The sequence below is a fragment of the Pholcus phalangioides genome, unplaced genomic scaffold, assembly GCF_987345545.1.
Source record: "Pholcus phalangioides strain wild (caught in Gottingen) unplaced genomic scaffold, Ppha-v1.0 ptg000011l_1, whole genome shotgun sequence".
NCBI classification, from domain to species: Eukaryota; Metazoa; Arthropoda; class Arachnida; order Araneae; family Pholcidae; genus Pholcus; species Pholcus phalangioides.
In genome coordinates this window covers 2201475-2224359 of record NW_028301604.1, presented here as the reverse complement: position 1 = coordinate 2224359, position 22885 = coordinate 2201475, and the positions used below count along the sequence as shown (strand labels likewise).

Here is a 22885-nt window from a genome sequence, read left to right as displayed (position 1 = left end):
GAGATTCTGTTTACAAATATAAATTAGAGTTAAGACCGCACGTTAAAAGTATAGAATAGGTAATGAAAATCCACACAGTGGGATTCATAAAGCTGACACATGTAGTTTAAATGTTTAAAAAAATAACATTTCCTCTCCCAAATTTTTTTATCAGCTTTTGTTACGTTTCCTTTATAGAAGGTTTAGAAAAACTGTCGTTTTATTTTCTTAATGCAAAAATATTAAAAACCGTAAAATTGAGAAGATAAGAATTTTTTACAATAACGGAAGCTCGGTTGCTATCAGAAAAGTAAAATAATTTAATCATTTTTTTGGAATATCTTTTGAATTAGAATTCTGTATTAGGTATACGTGATCGGGGTGATTCCCGAAGAGTGCCCAGAAGGAATAAAGATTTTACGATTGATTCCGAAATTAATATGAAAAAAAAATGACAACAAAAACACGAAAATTCAGGAATAAAAATGGCTGGGGAAGGAGAGTTAAAAAACCAAAATTTTTATATACAGCCAATCGTAAAAAAGGGAACTAATGGAAATTGTGGTTTTTTTTATTGTAGTGAGGAAAATTAGCACTGGATAAAAATTCGCAAGGATATTGGTACTTGAAATTTGTGATTTTTGCCCGTTTCCGCAATTTTTCGAATTCCTAAAACTTTTCGAGAAATTTAGCACGCGTAAAAATTGGCAAAAATCTAGAAGTTCAATATATCGGTGAATTTTCATTCAATTGTTACAAGTTGAATTTCTTTCGATGTAATAGAGAGATGCACAAATGTTTTACTATTTAATATTTTTTTGAATTGAAGAATAGAAATTCAATTTTTTTGATATTTCTCCTAATCGTTATTTTACGGAGTTGAAAAAATCGTTATTTCACTAACACACTGAAATTTCCTCTTTTTGCTTATACTTTTCATATCTTACCAACTTCATTTCAAGATGGTGTAAGGTACTCTTCATTGGTCTCACGGCATATTGTTTAATGTTGTTCATGTGTCATTAGAAAAAATTGAAAGAAATTTTCTTTTTGTATCTTCTTACAAAAGACAAAATATTTGAATTATTGAAATTTTAATCTTTTTTACAGTGGGAAAAACTCATTCTCGGGAAAGATTAAGAGATCATTTATTGGTTATGGTGTGGGAAATTTCTATATTGTTCATTAGGAATGAAATTCTATAAAAAGCGAGTATCAAAATTTATGTGTATAAAGATATGAAGGATTAGTATAAATCTGCATTCGCAATCGCATCAAATCCATCAGTAGGCTACTTTCTTAAGTATATTTTTCAATCCATATAGTCATTTACAATTTGTCATGTAAATGAGAAAAACAATGTGAAAAAATTGCAACTCGTGAGAAAAAGTATTTGGGCCATCGAAAAATATTAGTGTTTTCATTCAAGGGTCGAAGTTATATTTTAAGAAAAATCCCAAACTTATTTAACTTCTTTTTCGTAATATTTTTACTTTCTAATTCAGTAAATCACTGTTAACATTTTAAAAATACAGTCCATTTACCGCACATTTATATTACGTTACCAGGGTAGATTCTCAAGTAGGCAAGTGAGGTTAAAAGGTATCACAAAGATTTATACCATAAAGCTTTGTCAAAAACGTGCAACGTTGAATATGATGACGTGCCGCGACAGCCATTCTTACGATGTTCTTGCAAATAACAGACGCTTCGTGAGTTTAGGATTAATGCGCCCTTTTAAGCACGATTCGGTAGGATGTTGGAGAGTATAGATGGAGTAATAATAATACTGTAAAAACGTTTTTACAACTACGAGGAGGTTTCATGCCGTAACCATATGTTTTGAAGCGTGTGTCGATTTTTGTTTGTTTATCTTTCGTATGCAAGGTCTTGAAGTACAACGATGTATTTACTGATCAGAAATCCCAATATTTATTTCATTTGTTTTCTTTCTAGAAAGTGGGGTGTTTAATCCTAGGTAACATTTCTGTGACATATAAAACTATTTTTCTGAGCTAGTGAATCTCCTATACAATATGCTACTACTACTACTTAACCGTACATGCACCTCGTACACATTCCTCTACAGAATTTCTAACTAATTGGTACATGACGGAATGTGTGTTCTGAGTGTATGTGTGGCACAAACGTTTTTATGTTGTCAGAATTGTGCTTGTTTCGTGTTCTTGCTGATGCTCTTATCTTTCTTCCATACAGTATACTATAATATACAGGGTGATTCAGAAAAGATGGGAAAAACTTTAAGAGGTGATAGTACACACTGATACAAACAATTGTCATCAAAGAATGCATGGTCTGACATGAAATGCAAACGCGCTAGCGCGTTTCGAAACGGCCGCTCCGCAAACGTTAAAACGGCATTCCTGTTGGAAATTGAACACCATATGCATGGAAATGTAATCTGGGGAAGAAGAAGAAAAACCGTATGCAGACATGCATTTTACAGGGTGTGAAATGCATGTCCGCCTTTTCAGCATTACTAAAGTGTGCCATTGTCCCGTACGTTAGTACTGCTAGAACGGTTGCACGCTGGAATAACTTCACAGGGCTGGCGTCCGCGCCTTTTATTCAATGTGAAGCAGATTTTCTCCCGATAAATTTCAACAAGAATGCAGTTTTAACGTTTGCAGAGCGGCCGTTTCGAAACGCGCTAGCTCGTTTGCGTTCCATGTTAGACCATGCATTTTGTGATGACGATTTTTTGTATTGGTGTGTACTATCACCTCTTAAAGTTTTTCCCACCTTTTCTGAATCACCCTGTATGTCCCCCCCCCTCATGCTAGAAGCATGAATGTGCAATGTCAATGGAAAAAAAAGAACGCGGGAAATCACGTTTGAATGTTTACTCTACCCATGTTACTCTATGGAAGTTATTTTCCTAAACTGTTTTATAACGTGTTTCACTAGAAATACACATTCGCATTTCAGGAAAAATCTTAAATAGTAAAATAAGGTATCCAACCAGCTGATAAGAAAAAGTGAAAATTTGCACATTCATGCTTCTATCATGAGGGGGGGGGGGCGATGTATGAAAGTATAACATGTCTTAACTGATGCGAGATTCTTTTGTTCACTTAAAAACGCCTCAATATATCAAAATTCATCTACAATCACATTTCAATACGAGTGCTCTTTTTAGGTCGGGCCACATTTGAACTAGTGAAAGGTGCTCGTGTTGAAATGTGGTACGTTTATGTAATGCAAATTGTCATAAACATTAACTATGTTGTTTGTGTGGCAATTTATGTGTTGTGTCGAGTTTTTCGATTTACAGCGCCACCTGTGAGTGAAATTTGAACTTTTTCTTAATTTATCAAAAAGAAAAAAAATTTTAGGTCATGATAAGTATTTTAGTGTCAACCGCACCTTTTTATGTCAATTGGTTGATTTGTTATTAATTTTTAAAATGTGTCCTGGTCTTCTCGTTCACCTTGTATGTATGTATATTAATTTATTTTTTTAAATTAAAATATATAAAAACAGTGAGGTTCAAAGAAAAGGTTCAACCTCTGTCATATGTTGAAATCAATTTCGCGATTTGTGTGTAAAACGAATTTTCTTGCGCATTTCAAAATTTCGTTCGAGATAATCGCACCATTCACAAGAAATATCAACAGACAACTCAAATTTAGGCTATAATAAGCCAAACAGTGCAGAAGAAAAGTCAAAGAAAAACATGGAAAGATTCTGTCTGGAGAAAGTAATGATACTAAGGAGACAAAAACTTGACTGTCTCTTGTTATTCATCAGCCACGTTTATAAGAACGAATAAGCGCATAATTTACTCCCAAAAATGTGCGGAATATATACCTATACCATGGCTTCTTTATGTCTCCATTGATTCAGCTAGCATTTCATTCCCTTCGGAATCGTTGTGGCATTTATGGACGGTATGGCCTCTACTTTTTTGGTCCTTTGTATCCAAACTGAAATACACAGGGAAAGCGAAGGGTGCACAGAAAATGAACAGTTCGTGTAGTATAAAGGAGAGAAAAAAAAAAATCTCAGATGCAGAATTTGCAATATGATTAGGAAATCAAAAAGAAAATTCCATGTGGGGTGATATCGCTATTTTTTTTAAGATAGCGGAAAAAGAATTGCAGGTACTGCTTCCTATTAGAAAAAAACTACAATGCGTACCCACATTCAGGGCAACCAAAGTTGGATATACTTAACGATGTTTGTGAACATTGGCAATAGTTAATTTATGAAAATTACTCGATAAATTTCACGGTACTTTAATAATGATGCCGTGTCCTTGAATGTGTGTTTCAGTAATTGCCGTGTCCAGACGACTAGAAATTACTTTTAACGTTTTAAATTTTTGTTAAATAAAATTGGCATATGCGTGATGTTTTTAATACGCATGTTTTCAGCATATTTTAATTTCTGGCGAGAAGGAAATAAAAATCACCTTATAATGACATCAACGAGGTTTTTTCCAGCTATTACATCTCGTATTTAGTTAGTTTTTCCGTGATCAAGGAAAAACTTACGTGAAATTCGAGGAAGCACTACAGTATTTTGTTTGCTCGTCTCCCATTTAATGTGAATATAATGAAAAATACTGATAACTATAAACTTATAAATCTTTTGAAAGATTAAAAGAAATTATGATAATAAATCATTCAGGAAAAACCTGATACATACAGGGATGTTGTGAAGTCAAGTGTAAGTCAACACGATCCGACAAAAAGAAAGTTTTTTTTTTTTTTTCTTGAATGAAAGATTCAAATTTCTTGTTGCTGTTTTTTTTTTTTTTTTTTTTTTAACGTCATCTCCAATATAAAACTTCAAACTTGTGTTTCTTGCGTGGAGATTTGTGACAATAATGCTTTGAATCTCGTGCTAGAATTTGAAAAGTGAACAACATTTGTATAATTTCCGAGAAGAATTATGGAAGAAAGAATAGTGATTTGTCATGGTTTTGCTTCTAAAGTACCCGTGAGAGATTTGTTATGCGTTTGCGTTGAGATCATTTTCTTTTTATGTTAAAGAAGGGGGAAAAATATGAGAATGAATGGGAAATTTTTTTTTTTTTTTGCCTAAATTTGTTTGAAACAAAAGTTTGTACTTCTTAGTATCATTTCAGTCATATTGTTTTTTTTTAAATTTTTTTAGTAGATTAATGAATTTTGTCCACGACAACTCTTTTTAAATTTTCCCGCTTTTAAACACATTCTAAACCATAACAGGCAGGACTGTTACTTTTACTTACACGTACCAAGATTACAAACATTCAAGGGGACATGTTAAAAATCTATTCGCGACTCCGTTTATTTTTCCGTTAATTATGCCGTTTTATTTTTCTCTTATTTCATTTCCCTTAAATCAGAAATAATTACTTTATTTGGCAAAAGAAAGCCAAAAATAAATTTTTGCTGCATTTGAAATACTTTCTATTTCTGAAAACTGGGCGGAACTTTTATTACTTTCTTTTATTTCTAAAAAAATATAAATTATTTTTTTTAAAGAAATCGATTTATTTTCATGAAAATTTGGCTTTTCTTTAATTCAAACGAAAAAATTCACTATTTTTAGTTTATTGATTTGATGCTAACGTAATACTGTCATTAAATAAAAACTGTGAATTGCGAATACTTTCCTTACTGTTTTTATTAAACACTAATAATCACACCAAAATTTGAGAAATGCTGTGTTTTTTTTTTATCAAATCAATTTATTGTTACCATATAACAGTACAAAAAAAAAAGAGAAAAATTTACCAAGGAGTCAATCAAAAAAATTTACCAATTCTGGTAAATGCTAGGAAAAATTGGTATGGAAAACAGAATAGTCAACTAAAAAAAAATCAAAATTATTCAAATAAAAAACTTGTTTGTTGTTTTTGTACGCATGATATTCAAGTCATTAAATAGTGCAAATATTTACCTCATTTAAATTATTTATTAATTGAGTTGAATTTGTCTATTCATACGACAATGAAGTTGTGAACGCTAGATAATATATATCACTGGACAGGTATATTGTCAACGCGAAAAATTCTCAATGAGTCCTTATCATTAGTCGGATTCGAAGATAAAACTATTTCTGTTTATGTCGAAATTTCGAATTCCTATCACTGAACTGACTGGATTTTTTTCTTCGTAATCTACTAGTGTAATGTGATACAAAAAATATATAAATAAATAAAAAACAGGAAATCTTCTTGATTAAACTTTGTGAAATAAGTACCGTACACAAGTAATCTATTTTTTATTTATCTACCGACGGTACTTTCAAGTACCAGGTTAGATAATGTGTTATGCAACTAATTAATTGTTTAAAAACAGTATTTTTAAAAGAATTTTTGTCCTCAATTGGAACTAAAGTGACCTATATCAAATAATTTACATGATAATTATTTATGCCCTCAAAAACTCAATTAGAAAGTTGTTGTCTCTCTTGAGGCCAACAAAAAAATTCCACGTTTCCAAGAGAAATATTCGCATAGATATTGGAATTTAAAAATCGGAGGAAAGTTGGGGAAAGAACAGCATAAATAAGGGAAAGAAGCGTTGTCCTTTAGTTTTTGCTGTTTTTTTTTTTCCAATTTTTCTCTATTTTTCAATTCAAATATCTCTGCGAATATTGGGCAACAACCCTGCTATTGGGTGTTTTTAGGACAGGGTGTCCGTATAAAAAGTTAATTTTTACATTTTAATATTCATACAACTCTTTGCAATATGAACGATGCTTCTAAGATCTACGCATTATTTGGATAATTTTTCTAATTAAAAGTATGCCTCTAGGATCACACGAGACTCACCAGTAAATTGCGACAAGGGGAAGTAAGTAATCACCCTGTATGTTTTCTGCTGCTAATTATTACTATTTTTCCCACAACTTCATTTCAGAAACCCTGGTCGAAAATATATGAATATGTAGGCCCCTACTTATGACGAATTTAGAGTTTTGTTCAATTCGTTTTAGGAATTCAGTTCTATCTTGAAGGGATAGGACAACGGGCCCGAGTCAGGCACGCAAAGCCTTACTTCTTAGAGTTAAGCTTAAAAACTAAAGCCGCTGTGCTGTCGTGTGTTAATCCATCGCCTTATAAGATTTTATTCCAGGAAAATTCGGCTTGCGTACCCTTACGTTACGTCTGATTTCGAGAAAATTAACGAGTAATATACCTAAGGAGGCTAATTTCTATAGCGCCAAAAAAGGTACATCAAAACGCTTATATGTAGAATAGCTCTAAAGAAAAGCAACAAAGATGTCATCATTTCATCTACTTATGCTTTACACAGCCGCTTTCTCTTGCGTGGTAAAATGATACTATATTTGACTTACGCTGTGTCAAATACGTTCATCTACAACAAAAGAAGAGACGCTCGCGTCAGACATGCTTCTAGTGTGACTACCCTGCGTATGAAAGCCCAAGTTTCTATTTGTTGCTTTCCACTGCCGGTGTCACCTCAGAAAGATGACATTTTTGTGACATTAGATGTAGAACTAATAACACGCTCACCCTAAAAGTCTTTTTCTTTACATGTTTTGGCATTTTGCCGAATCCTTTCCTTTCTTACCATTTCCAAGATTATTCCTAGAAACTGTAGAATTGTTCAAGTACTGCAAGAAAACAAAAAAAAAGCATTCTTCTCTTAAAGGTAGGAGCACCGCCTGTGGTTAAACATTACTATGTTTCTTTTATTTCTATTTTTCCATTTTTCCAGGCGCATTGAAGGCACAGGCACAAACAAAGGAAACAAAGCGAATTTCCGAGGCGTAAACATTGTTAGTAAGCGTAATGCATACTTTGCGACCTTCTCTGTGATATGATACCAGGGTGAAAAAGAATAAATACTGTCTTCCATTTTTATTCTTATGAAGGAAATATATATATATATATATAAGGAATTTCACTTTTATTCTTTTAACATTATTTTCTATTATTTCGTATTTACGTAATGCTGTACTAAAGAAAGCCTCAACGCGGAATGAACAGTATCATATGTCCAAGTAGTTACTGAGTGCATGCGATTTACGAAAGCAGATAGTAAAACACTATGCTGATGATATTGAGCATGACAAGAGACAAGAGAGAGGATATTCCAATATCTTGGAAAGCTTCAAAAATTGCAAAAGTATTTTAAACCACACCATTTTTTCACAATGTCCGTAAATAAGGTAAACTGCCAGATGCAACACACCAATAATAAGGCATTAAGTACAAAATATTCAAAACAGAATGTGTATTTAAGCGATAATAAATTTGGAAAAAACATGAATTTCACACTTGGAACAAAATCACGGAAGAAAAATCTCTTTCTTGTTATTAAATATGAGTAGGCTATTAGAAAGAAATATTCATTTTTTTCACAATCGTACTTTCTTCTAGTAAAATATTTTAACATTCTTTACAATATATAAACATTACGTATCAGATGGAAGTGTTAAAACTGGAACTGAGAAGTCTCGAAAAAAATCTCGTATAGCATGTTTTTCGTTTGGTATAGGCTATTCTGCCATACTGACCAAAATGAGCGAATATTTATTGCTTATTGTTATATGATAATCCGGATTTATCCTGATTGATTATTAACTGGCCATAGAGTATTAGGGTATTGCGCTTTCGGAGAAAAACATACTAATATGTAAATTTAGTGACTTTGGGGATTGAGGATTTTTGCCGAGGTAGCGAAGTCACATGTTCACCATAAACGTGGTATGGTCTCGCAAGCTTCGATAAAAGTACCTTATTCTGATCGTTTTATCAGTTGGTCTTGGTGTTTGCTGAATGAATTGCTTTCAGGTCTCTGTGTGTGTGTGTGTGTGTGGATATATTCTGCAATCATTTAGATAATTTTCAAGCTCAAGAAGTCTAAGCTGTTTGTATATTAAAGTGGATATTACTAAACATCATGTAACAGTTATCTAAAAATTTTGTGAATTGCTTTGTGCCCAATCACTATGATTTAGAAAATTCATTACTTCTGTTATTGCAGAGCTATTATCTAAATTATTGAGCTAAGTGGAAAGAAGTCATCGATGGGATGTGTATACTGATGCATTTCATTGCCATGAACACATTGTTATCGAAGATGATAGTTTCAGCACATTTTAGAAAATATTAAAATTAATGCATTTCATTAACGGACGTCATTTCTTTTTTCAAGTTAGAGCTCAATTAGGACACAGATGAAAGTGATACGGTTAATGAACGCACAACCATACATTCGTAGTCAGATATACTATACACCAATGTCAGAATTTCAGCGTAATTCTGATTTGTGTGAGTAGAAGTGTGTTTCTGTAATAGCGTTCTTTCATACAATCTTCAAACTATAATGAATGTTCAAGTGAACCGAAACGATATCATGGGACCCATTGTAGCCCAGATGGTGTTACCATGCACTGTGATTCAAAGGTATGGATTTTTTTTTTCATCATTTAATGCAGTGTTTCTTTGTTTATGACAAGTTCTGCTGGATTTACTTGTGTTAAAACACGCCTGGTGTGTAAGCATTCTGTGATCGGATTTATGAATTTCATGATAACGTAATATCAGACTTTGTGATACAAACCGTAATGTATCTATCTATTCTCTGTAAGAAAGTCGCCTTACTTTCTAAGATCCCAGTCACGTTTTTGCCTTTCATTATTTTTTGTTTCTGTTCATTTTGTCTGATATTTAAAAAATGGTCTTCTCGAGCACATCGTGAACGAGGCGGCTTATGCTCAATGCCGCACGAATAAGCTGTTATCGTGAGCCATATGCCATTCGGAATCGCACAAAACGACCAAATGAAAAAAAAAAGAGACGTACGTACCCCTTGATGTTACCTACCTTCCGACCATTTTGAACAAACAGCTGATACAAATGTTATCATTTACAATACTTAAAACCAATGACAGAATGTCATGGAGAATCAAAAATTTTCCAAGTAATTTAAAGGGTTCGAATCAGCATATATTGTATGTCTAAACTATGAAAGGCACTTCAATACTATCAAATCGTTGTTTAATTTCACTTAACATAAATTTTATTTGAATAATTGCCCCAATGTAATTTTACTGTAGTTATCTTGTAGAGTATAGGGATTAAAAATATATCAAGTTTATGGAGATGATACTTTATATACTGCCTAGAAGTTTTTAAAACCGGATTACACTCTGAAAGTTTGATGAAAGATATTTTACAAAACTTTTGAAAAAAAAATAACCAATAAGCCTAATTTGTACATTCGCTCGAATGTAACAGATAGTTTTTATCTTTCGACGTTTCGGTCGCGCGGTTGGTGAACATTTCAAAAAATAAAATCTCACCTACATGATGGCCGCAAAAGCCTTGCTTGTTTCATGGATACGCTTATTGGTTGCATTTTTCAAGTTTCATAAAAGAACTTTAATAAAACTTTTATAGTGTAATCCTGGCCTAAAACACTGAAATTTTAGTCTAAATGATCGGAGTAGATAATCAGTTGCAATGCTTGACGTCTCAACCCCTTTTTGACCGCTCCTCCAATTCATGGCCAAAAATTCCACAATTTTTATATAAATAATAACTGGTTACTTAAAAAAATAATATATTTGAGAAGTTTAAAAAAATGGTATTAACATGTTTTTCTTTATAATGAATATAACTTTCGAAATAAATAACTTTGTAATTAATATAAATTAACTCAATTTAATTAAAATAATTAGCAATTATTATTTTAAGAAACCTCATGTATCATATATCATATGACAAAAAAAATTAAGAAAAAAGTTTTTTTCCCAATTTTTAAAAAAGTTATTTCTGTTCATGCTCATGTAAAAAAAAATCCTAATCGAACATCAGAATAAAATTTCCAAAAAATTCATATTTGGAAAGTCATAGAAAATTTAATTTCATTGTAAACAAATTTTAAAAAATACTATGCCACTCTCTCTTTCCCTCTTTCTCTCATTAGACCTTTTAATTTTCGAAAATATTAATTTCATACAAAAATTTGTCGAAAAAAATTCTTAAACAAAGCGTTACCAAATGCAACGTCAGTCAAAAATGGGTTAAAGGCGAAAATAATAATAAAATACCACAAAAAATTGACTACTCTAAACTTATCAGAGATTGAAACATTCCTAAAATTGCAATTCACAAAAATTTCATGAAACTAGTCGGAGAAAAACTATGGATTGATATTCAGAGTGTTACATGCTTCTAAAACGCACGTGTTCTAAGGACCCATTTTCAATTTCCCATTCGTCTTTTGTCAGCCAAAATAAATTCGATAAGATTGGCGATACATTTGCGATAATAAATTGGTTTGAAATTGAAAAAATAACATACATAACATAACATAAATTTAAAAAAAAACATACAGGGTGCGAAGTCGTCCTAAGGCCGGGATTACACTATAAAAGTTTTGTAAAAGTTATTTTATAAAACTTGAAAAATACCACCAATAAGCTGGTCAGTTATATTCGAGTAAATGCAACCGATCAGTTTATTGGTTTTATTTTTCAAGTTTTATAAAAGCAGTTTTACAAAACTTTTATAGCGTAACCCCGTCCTTAGACAACCTTTACCTTTTGAACCGTTGGCTATAGAAGCATACGTTCAATTAGAAAAAAGTATCCATCTCAGATATGGCATTTATTTCACTAGGGTGTGTGCATCGAGATACAAAATTTAATTTTTACACGGTCCCCCGTTATCTAACTTCCAATATCCCTGTCTTCTCTGATCCCAACAAAGAAAATTCCACGTTTCTACGTGCAATATTCACTGAGATATTGGAATTCGAAAAACGAAGGAAATTTGGAAAAAAAAAAACCAGCATTAAATGCGGGTGAAATAGTTTTTCCTCATCTATAACGCTATTTTTTCCCAAATTTCCTTCGTTTTTCGAATTCCAATATCACAGTAAATATTGGATGTAGAAACGTGGAATTTTCTTTGTTGGGATCAGAGGAGATAGGGATACATCTTTATAATTGGAAGTTAGACGACGGGGGACCGTATAAAAAATTAAATTTTGTACCTCGATGCACACACGGCCCCTAGTGAAATAAATGCCATATCTCTCTGAGATGGATACTTTTTTCTAATTGAACGTATGCTTCTATAAACAACGATTCAAAAGATAAAGAGTGTCTAAGGACTTGACTTCACACCCTGTATATACCAAAAATTGTATATATATACCATTTCATTTTCATATTTTTTCACTCCTATCAAAGTTCTATACATGGAAAATTATTCGCTGCAGTAATGCTATCAAAAGTCATATAGATAAACTTTTTACCTTACCCTTAAATGCATAGCTTTGCATATGTGCAAAGGCAGGGACGGCCTCAAGTATTTTTCGGCACGGTGCAAAAAAAAAACTTTGCAACCCTCTGAACAGGGGTGTTCCAACATTCCAGTGTCCATGGGTATTCTGGTGGCCGCCATGTTCACACTGGCGCCCGAGAATGACTGTCAAACTAATTTCATGGTCGTAATACAAATACAACGCCACAGCAGGCAAAATGCCCAACGAGGTGGCTAAGAAAAAGATGCCCATAACAAATATGGATGTCATACATAAACTGCCCCGGGAAGCTCAGCAAAAGACTAAAAGGAGATGCTAAAAGTGACATCCAAGGGTATCATAGCATAGTTCCCATTGGTAAACTAAAGACTGGCACACCCACTTGCAGACTCCTGGTGTCGTATTCACCTTGTCAGCTGTAAAAAGGATTCTCGCGACGAGATTTTCCGTAGAGTCTACAGATGTCTTGTACAACAATGCTTTCATGTGTCCCCACAAGAAGAGAATTCCAGTAGATTTAGCTTTAATGAAAGCCGTTCGGCACATAATGTTTTCTGAACATTGCTCAGCGAGGGCCAAAAACTCGAATAGAATGCTCAGTTTCATTCTCAAAAAGGTCACTTCGCGTTCTCCTAAAGTGATCCTTTCACTTTTCCGGTCTTAGCTTGGAGCATGCCGTCAGGTTTTAGAGACCATACTTACAGAGGGACATTGGCTTGGTTGTGGGCATGCAAAGAAGAGCGACGCGTGCTAATGATGGCACACGGGGCTTAAGCTATGTAGAGACTTGATTTTTTGAAAATGTTTACATTGGAATTGCGTAGATGTTGGGGGGATATGATTGATATGTCTATAATTTTCAACGGGATGGATAAAATGAATCATGAGTTATTAATACATCGTCAATCAACTGCTTCGACAAGGGGACACTAGTATTGATTGGTAAGGGGAAATTCTAGGTTGTGGTGTCAAAGGGAGTTTTTCTCTAATAGTGTGGTGAATAAATGGAATAACTTACCTCCAGAGGTCGTGAATTCTAACACGATTGACACGTTTTAAAAAGAAATACGATAAACATATTGGGATAAATCGAGAAGCTATCCATGCTTAGATGAGACAACCATAATCTTTTTATGGACAGTGCATTTATATTTTATCATAACTGTTGGTTATTTTTATTGCTCTTATTGGGTTGCTGTATTTTTGATACAGTTCAGATATATATTCGACATCCATATTCTTTGTGGACATCTTTTTTCATCCACCTCGTCTGTTGTGGATTTTGCATTTGCATATTTGTATTTGTATAATAAATATGGGCACAGTATCCGCTGCCTAGCGAAAAAATTGCAAATTGAAAAAATTTCAATTCTCAGGTACTTAAAGGTTGGGGCTGTTAGGACTAGAAAATCTACCCAGGGCTCCAACTCGATATTCTTTTCAGCCGGTAATTATGCCTCCTATATGCAGTTTTTAATAAGTGGTTTAAAGAAGAATTTAGCACCCGCCCCGGCCGATCCACCTGCACTACCCTTCTTAACTTGGGGGAAAGGGGGGTCTTGTCAAAATCTTGGACCTGATGGTTCAGTCTCTGAATGTTAGAGGTTCCTTATCTTAGACTGAATTTTAAGCTATTACTTTTACTATGCTATGTTAAGAAGTTGAGGTCAAAATGCAATCAAAATATTTTTATCCATTTTATCCCAATGCTGTCGCACCCTTTGCACCTGCTTAATTCCGTCCTGTGCAAAGGGTTCCTTAAACGTTTATTACTGCAGCCATTTGAAGATAAAAATGCAGAATTGCCGTTGCGTATAAAGTGAGGTAATATTCTTTTCATTTTATACTTTGAATTTGCTGGTAGATGTCGCAATTAATGACAATAGCTCTTTGTTTGTTGCAGAGCGTGTACGTCTGTGATTTCACTAATTTGTTAAAATGTTTTGTTTACATTACTTTTTTTTTTACCTCGAAAAGTTTGAAATTCGAATTTTTCTCTTAGTATAGTTTTAATCATAAAAAAGGTAGTTGTATATTATGAAAGTAATATTACTTCAACACATTTATTTTATGTTCGATGTTTGAGGCTTTGCAAGTCTTCAATAAGGCCCTGTATAAGCAGTACGATTCGAAATAGATTTTTTTAGATGATTTTTTTTTTGACTTTCAATACGTGTCATTAACTATGAAAAAAATTATCATCTCAAAAAAAAATGAAATTGCACATTTTTAAAAGTTAAAGCCAGCTAAACTCTACAAGAACGAAATTTCATAATTATCTAAAAAATAGATTTAAGTTGAAGAAAAAGTATGCTTCAAACAATAGAGGTAAGTTTTTAAATGTTTTCTTCTGTACAAAAAACTTAGGAGAAAAACGTTCAGAATTTTTCGGGATGACTCAATACTTACCAGGCTAATTAGGATTCTGTCGTTTTAGGGAGGCTTTACTAAATTTCCTAATCCCGGAATATTCCGAAAAGTCATTGAATCTTCAACTTTGTTTGCGCTATTTGTTTTGCTGCAACGCAAGTATGAGATCGGACATTAAAAACAAAAAGAAAATAAACCTAACTATTCATGGCTAATATTTTCACTTTTGTTTGGTTACATGATTTTTCCTTTACCCCACCCCGTACTGTTGTTGTTGTTAAACATGTGTATACATATATTTCTTGAGGTAGTGCCCTGTTGTAGCCGCTACCTTATAAGAAACGGAAATATGTTGGAAGCAATCGCGCGTGAAACAGTTAGTAGCTACAAGCCACGTGATGTTAACTCCGCCCTGATGAAAAACGAATCATTTCAAATCTAGCTGTTGACTCGCGCTTCAGTTTACAAAACCTGTAGTTTCTTCTTAATTCACAGCTGCTGTCGTTGGAATAAGATAGAATCGCCGTGTGCGAGCGCACGCACAGATCCATCCACCGAGCGGGAAATTATGTCAGCATCCAATGTTGAGGCCGCAGAAACGTCCGATTGGCATAAACCCGCGATCACACGTATCCACTCGCGAAGAACTGTACATCGTTCGGATGATTATCCTGCAAGTGTCCCGTCCCATGTGCCTCAAGATTGCCCCGGCGTGGATAGTTTGCACCAGGGAGAATGGAGTCACGAATCCCAATCCGTTTGGCAGATCCTCTGTCACTTAGTGTAAGTTGTTGACTTGTTTATCTCTTTGGCTCCCTTTCTTAAACGTATATAATATGTGACATACGACTGCATTCTTTCTGCAAAAAAAAAAAAAAAATGTCGGTATAATGCAAATGGGACTCCGAGGGAGACAGATATAAAACTGTTACAAAGCTTTGTTCAACATAATGGCTATAAAATTATCATTTTATGTGTCCATTGATTCTTTTCAAGCGTGGTTGATACTTGTCTGTTTAATTACCAAAATCAGTTACAGTAAGAGCGTCTATCATGCCGATGAAGGATTGAGTTATCTGGCACAGTACATCGAGGATGCACATGAACAGTACCCTTTGTTTACACCAATTCAACTACAAATATTTACCTACAAAACACTTCAAATGATTGCCATGGTTTAATTTCCGAGAGATAAAAAGTTTAATAATTGAATGTAAAGTTATTGCTCAAAGTTTTAATGCTTGTTATGAGTAGATAGAGAGAGATTTACAAAATTGGTGAAATTAATTGTTTCCTTATAAAATATGATTTCTTATGATTAACGGACTTGAAATAATTTTGAAATATTAACTAAATTTGTGATCATATGGTTAATACCTGTAAAACTCAAAATTTTATAATATAAATAAAATCATGAATGTGCTCTCAGGTTTTGTTTAAAGAAATATCGTTTATATTGATCCGAAGCCTTTTGATTAAACAGTTTAAAAAAACGCACTCGGCGAATTGCATTTCACAATTAGTGAAGTGAATGAATTCACACATTTTTCAAAGAGTTTTAGTCCAATGGCTTGAAATTTATCTTTGGGAACAAAAATCAGATTGAACGCGATTAGGATACTTTTAAATTGGAACGCATAATTTACGACTATATATTTCACCATTCTTTTTTTCTGATCCCTTTTACTTTCTATTCTCACTCATTCAGTATTGTTACGATTATTATTGCGAAAATAAATCATTATTTCCCGCTATCAATGTGTAATAGTTATCTATCAAATTTTGAGTCATATCGATATCCATATCATTTACATCTACGTGTATTGTCCTACGTGTTCTTTGTTTTAATATGAGAAAACCATAACAAACATATCTAGTACCCTTTGAATAAATCTTCCCATGTACTAAAAATTTTGGTAAGAGAGAGAATTTTCACAATATTTTTTTCCTTTTTTAATTATGCTTCAGTTTTTTTCACTATTTGACACATTACAAACTCAAGTCTGAAAAAAAATCTCAGGACCACTAATAATTTTTAAACAATTTTAAAGACTGCTCAGTATTTGAGCTTAATTCATTATTCGAACCTATATGAATATAATTAATATTAGTGCACACAATTAGATAATTTTCATTTAGTCAGAGTAAAATTTTCAAGTCAACCAGTGAACCGTACGTTGAACAGTCCTGCTCTACATCAACATGATGTAGAATTAGGATTTGCATATTAGTATACCGATTATTCGAGAGGAGCTGGCAAATTTTATAAGGCATATGGTATTCCTATAAATTCACGTGTCACAACATCATTCTAACAGCCTTTACCTGTCCTTGGAGATTTACGTTACTTTTTTACCACACCCGGAAAATCAGAATTTTCTTTACAAAATTTTACCGGTAGAAAAATAACCAGTGAATGTTTTTGGATATTCCGATCTTCATCAAGCATGTTACAATCAGTCAGGATCTTGATACTCTTCACGACTGTAACGGCCGAGTCAATTGATTTATTTTACTAGCGTTGTTAACTGTCCCATTTTACAAGCTCGTGTCAACTGTCCCAATAGTGATCGTTAGCGTACACATAAACACACTTATATGAAAGATAAACGATCAGAAATCGACAGTTGGTGCCATAATTTAAGATTTATAGTGACGTTTCTGCAATACTCGGAAACATGTCTAAACATTAAGCTTTTTTCTTTTACTCCGGTAAATGCGTAGCACCCCTTCAAGAACATTTAGTATCACTCATTGAAGTACCAGATGAACTTAAACTAACCTTCGTTGAATGATTTTATCCAAGAAACGTGATCTTGGCATGATCTCTCTCTCTCTCTCTCTCTCTCTTCAACTTCCGTAGATACAGCTGATTAAACAATAAGTCATGTAGATGAAGCTCTTACAATGACAGAAGGGTTCGAGACAGGTCATAACTGGAGACTACAAGATCTAGTTGTAAATAAGAGAAAGTCATTATCAAAATAAAATGGTCAAATTGTTTCACCTAAGTATATTATACTGTATATACCGGTGTGAAGGATCTAAGTTTGTCGCATGTTTCTGAGAGATTTTACACTTTTTCGCGATTTTCGGGAAACTTCAATTTATTTAAATTTAGGAAAAATGTTAGGTTAGATAGGTCATTAACTGCATTACCAAATCTATAGTCCTAAGATGATTTTGTTATTCTTCAACGTCTTGGTTGCATCTAACCTCATTGTTTTTTCATCCCACAATCGTTCTCATTTCGTCCATGTCTACGTGTGATTGATTCACGACTTAGATATTCAAATTTTGAGCAACAATTTAGTATAAAACAGATGTAAATGTGCTGGTTTGGGGCATATAAACGAATAGAGTTTTATCTTACGCAATATAAAGTCAAGTTACTGAGAATATATCTTTAAGTAAAACATTCGTGAATTTCTTTCGACACAATTTATTGAGATGAGTTTTCACGTACGAGCACTAAATTTAAAGAAAATACTCAGATTATCATCCACAAAGGTATATATTTTCTTATATTCACCGAGCCATATACATATATCATTCTGTGTTGGAATAACTTTAAAATTTTCTGTGGCTTTGATCATTTGAAAGTTTTTTTCTCCCATCTCGTCAACTGTCAAGAAAGCATTGGGGTACGGACGCCATATTAGGATATATTAACATATTATTTATTAGCATGGTGGTAGACGAAGCATAATTCGCTTCGCATAGAGACATTTTCGCTTTTCTAGGCTAATAACCTAATATTACCTACCTATTATGCAGGGTGATTCAAATTGTTTGTCCGTAGGACTAACTCTGTAACCGTTGACTTTAGAAATATTCTTCCAATTAAAAAAAGTTTCAAATGACACGTGGTTTATTTACATGACGTAATTTTTTTTGAGGGATCGTTCGCATAAAAACATCAAGTTTTCATACAGTCCCCATGTACCCAAAAACTCAATTAAAATGTTATTGCCCTGTCTTTCCTGAGGCCAAAAAAAAAAAAATCCACGTTTACAAATGCAATATTTGCTGAGATATTTGAATTCAGCAATCGGAGAAAACTTGGGGCGGTGGGAGAAAGCCGCATAAATAAAAGAAAAAGGCGTTTTCCGTTAGTTTATGCTGTTTTTCCTCCAACTTTTCTCAGATTTCTGAATCGAATTATCTCAGCGAATATTGCACTTATAACTATGGAATTTTTTTCTTGTTGGCCTCAGGAGAGACAGAGCAATAACTTTTTAATTGGGTTTTTTAGCACATGCGGACTGTATAAAAACTTAATGTTTGTATGCGAACGATCCCTCAAAAAAATTACGTCATTTAAAGAAACCACGTGTCATTTGAAAACTTTTTTGTAATTGGAAGTACATTTCTGAAGCCAACGGTTACAGAACGGACTAACAATTTGAATCGCACTGTATAATCAACATCGATTTATTCATTCTCAGTACTTTTACTAAAACTTCAAAGATTACTTTTTAAAAATGTCCCTGACCATAAATGAGATAAAAAAAATTACGTAAATGATCATAAAAATACATATGCATGATCATAAATGAGTGATCTTATACATTTAGTGGTTTTTCTGCATATTTATTTTGTTTCCTATGTACTTATGTTGTGTTTTAATGTATTGCATTGTTATTGATATGTTATAATGTAACATATATGTGTATTAAATGTGGAATTTCAGAGAAGACCGTAGCCAAACCAGCCTTTTTATGGTCAAATTCGTGTTCAGCATTCAATTGGATAATTCGATAATATGCCGGTGGGATAAAACTAATACCTGCATACTTTTAGTATTTATATCGATACCACACCGTATGATATAGCTCAAATATTTTGAAAGTAGTGAGAGAGTTCACACAGAGATTATTGATAATAGCAGTAAAATGCTACATTGTTTATTTTAATGGAAGTTTCATTTTTGTGAGAATAGGCTTCTTTTCTCAAATACGTGCACCTAAGATATCACTTCAAGTGGGATTATAGAAATTGGATTTTATGAAAATGAGTGAAAACCCAATTAACTGAACAACGAATTTTGACAAAGTTTCTGTATCCGAAACAAAAATAATCATTTTTTACGTATTTCGGTGACCGAACACGAATTTGAACATAAAAAGGCTGGTTTGGCTAGTTTTCGCTGAAATTCCACATTTAATATACATATAATATAATACATTTTATAATACATTAAAACACAACATGAGTATATGGAAAACAAAATAAATATTTAAAAAAAAACACTTATAAATATATAAAGGCCTAACATTAATATATAGGGGAAAGTGAGGGGCTAATGGGACAAATTTTTGTTTTTGATTTCTTTGTAGTGAAATAAACAACTTGAATTTTTTTTTTTTTTGCTTATTAATAAACATGCACATTTTTTTATATGATAAAAATATTCAAAACAAATAATTCCAGTTACTTTTGCACTGACCAAATTTATGAATCAATTCTTTTGACCCCGAACTCGGGCTCTAATGGGACAAGAAAAACAGACTCGCAAAAAGAAATAGATAAACACACAAGAAATATTATCTATACAGGGTGAATCCGACCTATTCTGCCAAATGAAAGGGAGTGATCCAAGACGAATCCAAGTGGATCATGAAACCCCCCCCACCAGAATCTACGACAGTTCAGTGCGAGACAATTCAGCGCAAGGCAATTCAGTGCCGACGATTCAGCGCAAGGGAAAAGGATTCCGTGCCATACGTTCAATAATTTTTGTTCTGTGACGATGCCGTTGCAATTTTTAATTAGTGAAAAGGGACGTAAAATGCTACCACATAATTTGTTAGATAGTACTACAGAGACAACGAAGAATATTTACATGACATTGTAAATTATTCAGAAGGCACCTGGATTGGAAAGCCAACATGAAGAAATCGTCGGAGAGGTCCAAAATTTCCCATAGAACTATGGAATCAGTTCGACGCCACTATTGACGGCTTGACAAAAGCCAATAATAATATTGAGGGCTGGCACAATTCATTCAGCAGCACTGTTGAAGTCCGTCATCCCGATGTTTGGAAATTCATAACGCCTCTGGAGAAAAAAGGAGAAACTAACAGAAATTAAATTAGATCTTCGGTCAAGGATATACATTGAAGAGCCAAAAAAACAGGTTCACCTGCCTAATATCGTGTAGGGCCCCCGCGAGCCCGCAGAAGTGCCGCAACACGACGTGGCATGGACTCGACTAATGTCTGAAGTAATGCTGGAGGTAGTTGACACCATGAATCCTGCAGGGCTGTCCATAAATCCGTAGGAGTAAGAGGGGATGGAGATCTCTTCTGAACAGCACGTTGCAAGGCATCTCAGATATGTTCAATAATGTTCATGTCTGGGGATTTAGGTGGCCAGCGGAAGTGTCTAAAGTCAGAAGAGTGTTCCTGGAGCCACTTTGTAGCAATTCTGGACGAGTGTGGTGTCGCATTGTCCTGCTGAAATTGTCCAAGTCCGTCGGAATGCACAATGGACATGAATGGGTGCAGGCGATCAGACAGGATGCTTACGTACCTGTCACCTGTCAGAGTCGTATCTAGACGTATCAGGGGTCCCATATCACGCCAATTGCACACGCCCCATACCATCACAGAGTCTCCACCAGATTGAACAGTCCCCTGTTGACATGTAGGGTCCACGGATTCATGAGGTTGTCTCCATACCCGTACACGTCCATCAGCTCGAAGCAATTGGAACCGAGACTCGTCAGACCAGGCAACGTGTTTCCAGTCCTCAACAGTCCAATGTCGGTGTTGTCGGGCCCAGGCGAGGCGTAAAGCTTTGTGTCGTGCACGTGCGCCGACTATAACACCACGTTCAAACTCACTTAAATCTCGATAACCTGCCATTGTAGCAGCAGTAACCGATCTAACAACTATGCCAGACACTTGTTGTGTTATATAGGCGTTGCTGACCGCAGTGCCGTACTCTGATTGGTTCCATATCTCTTTATTTGCATACGCATGCCTGTACCAGTTTTTTTGGCTCTTCAGTTTACTAAGAGGTAATAAATGAGGTTTATAAATTATATAAACCTTTTTTATTATTATATTATAACCTTATTATTATATATATTATAGAGTATTTTACCTTATTATTATATTATATTATATTTTTACCTTATTATGTCAAGTCCAAAAAACCTGCATTTGTCAAGTTTCTAAGAAACCCACACGCAAACTAAGCCACATATTTAGAAAGAACGGAAAAAATCCTACAGATGACATAATTTTCAATAAAATATCTGGATTAATTGGTGAGCTACAAGTGCTGAAATATTGGCGAATTCCAAAAACGAATTGTCGCCAATTACGCAAATACCCTCCTGGCTCAATCGGTCAAATTTACCAAAAACTTGTCCATTGCACCAGCTTTCGAAAGAGCCTACAATAAACCATATCGGTGTTCTGGTTCAGGAGAAATTTAGCCTTTGTTCGCAATGCATCACTAAATCTGCGTTCGTCGAAGTAATTTTAGTAGTTTTGGCGACAATTCGATTTTTCAATTCCCCAATCTCTCAGCGATTGAAGCCTGCCATTGAATACAGATATCCTGTAGATGTCGATGATCCTGTAATGTCACCTTATGAGATTTTTTCTGCAAAATCAAATTGTCGCCAAAATCTGTAACCACCGATTCCGAATTTTCGTCGAATATCTACTTCGACAAACGTTGATTTCAGTGATGTATTACGAACAAAAGGCTGAATTCCTCCTGAACAAGAACACTGATATGGTTTATTGTAAGCTCTTTCTCTCGGAAGCTGATGAAGTGGGTAAGTTTTTGGTAAATTTAGACCGATTGTAGATTGAAGGGTGTTTGCGTAATTGGCGATGAAAAATTTTATTCGATTTTAAACTTCGCCAATCTTTCAGCGCTTGCAGCTCGCTAATAAATCCAGGTATTTCAATGAAAATGGTGTCATCTCTTATAGGATTTTTTCCGTTCTTTCCAAATATGTGCTTATTTTGTGCGTGTAGATTTCTTAGAAAATTCACAAACGCAGGTTTTTTAAAAACAAGCATTACACAGAAACAAACTTTACGTTAGGTTTACAACACGGACACGCACATTCCAACATGAACCGATTCGTTTGAAGTTCCGCAAGGAATATGGACGAGGCGCATGTATGGTTTAGTAGTAGTAGTGGTGGTGGTTTCACGGGGCGGGTGGAAGATGGTAATCGGATTAACGTGAGGTTAAATTGATTTGTTTTCTGCAATTCCTGGAGAAAAAATAAATGAAAACACATG

General features: G+C 34.0%; 1 protein-coding gene across 4 annotated transcripts in view; it reads left to right on the top strand.

Annotated features, from left to right (window-relative positions):
- The window catches only part of LOC149079938 (proton channel OtopLc-like), a 60741-nt gene that overhangs the window by 20011 nt on the left and 17845 nt on the right, over nucleotides 1–22885 (top strand). The window contains exon 1 of one of the 4 annotated variants that reach the window (XM_089238825.1): nucleotides 14623–15395. The exons of the other annotated variants lie outside the window; for them this stretch is intronic. Within the exon in view, the coding sequence (XP_089094951.1) occupies nucleotides 15181–15395 (215 nt within the window). The 5' untranslated portion in view covers nucleotides 14623–15180. Of the gene's footprint in view, nucleotides 1–14622; nucleotides 15396–22885 lie in introns of those variants that run through there. 4 annotated transcript variants of the gene reach the window in all.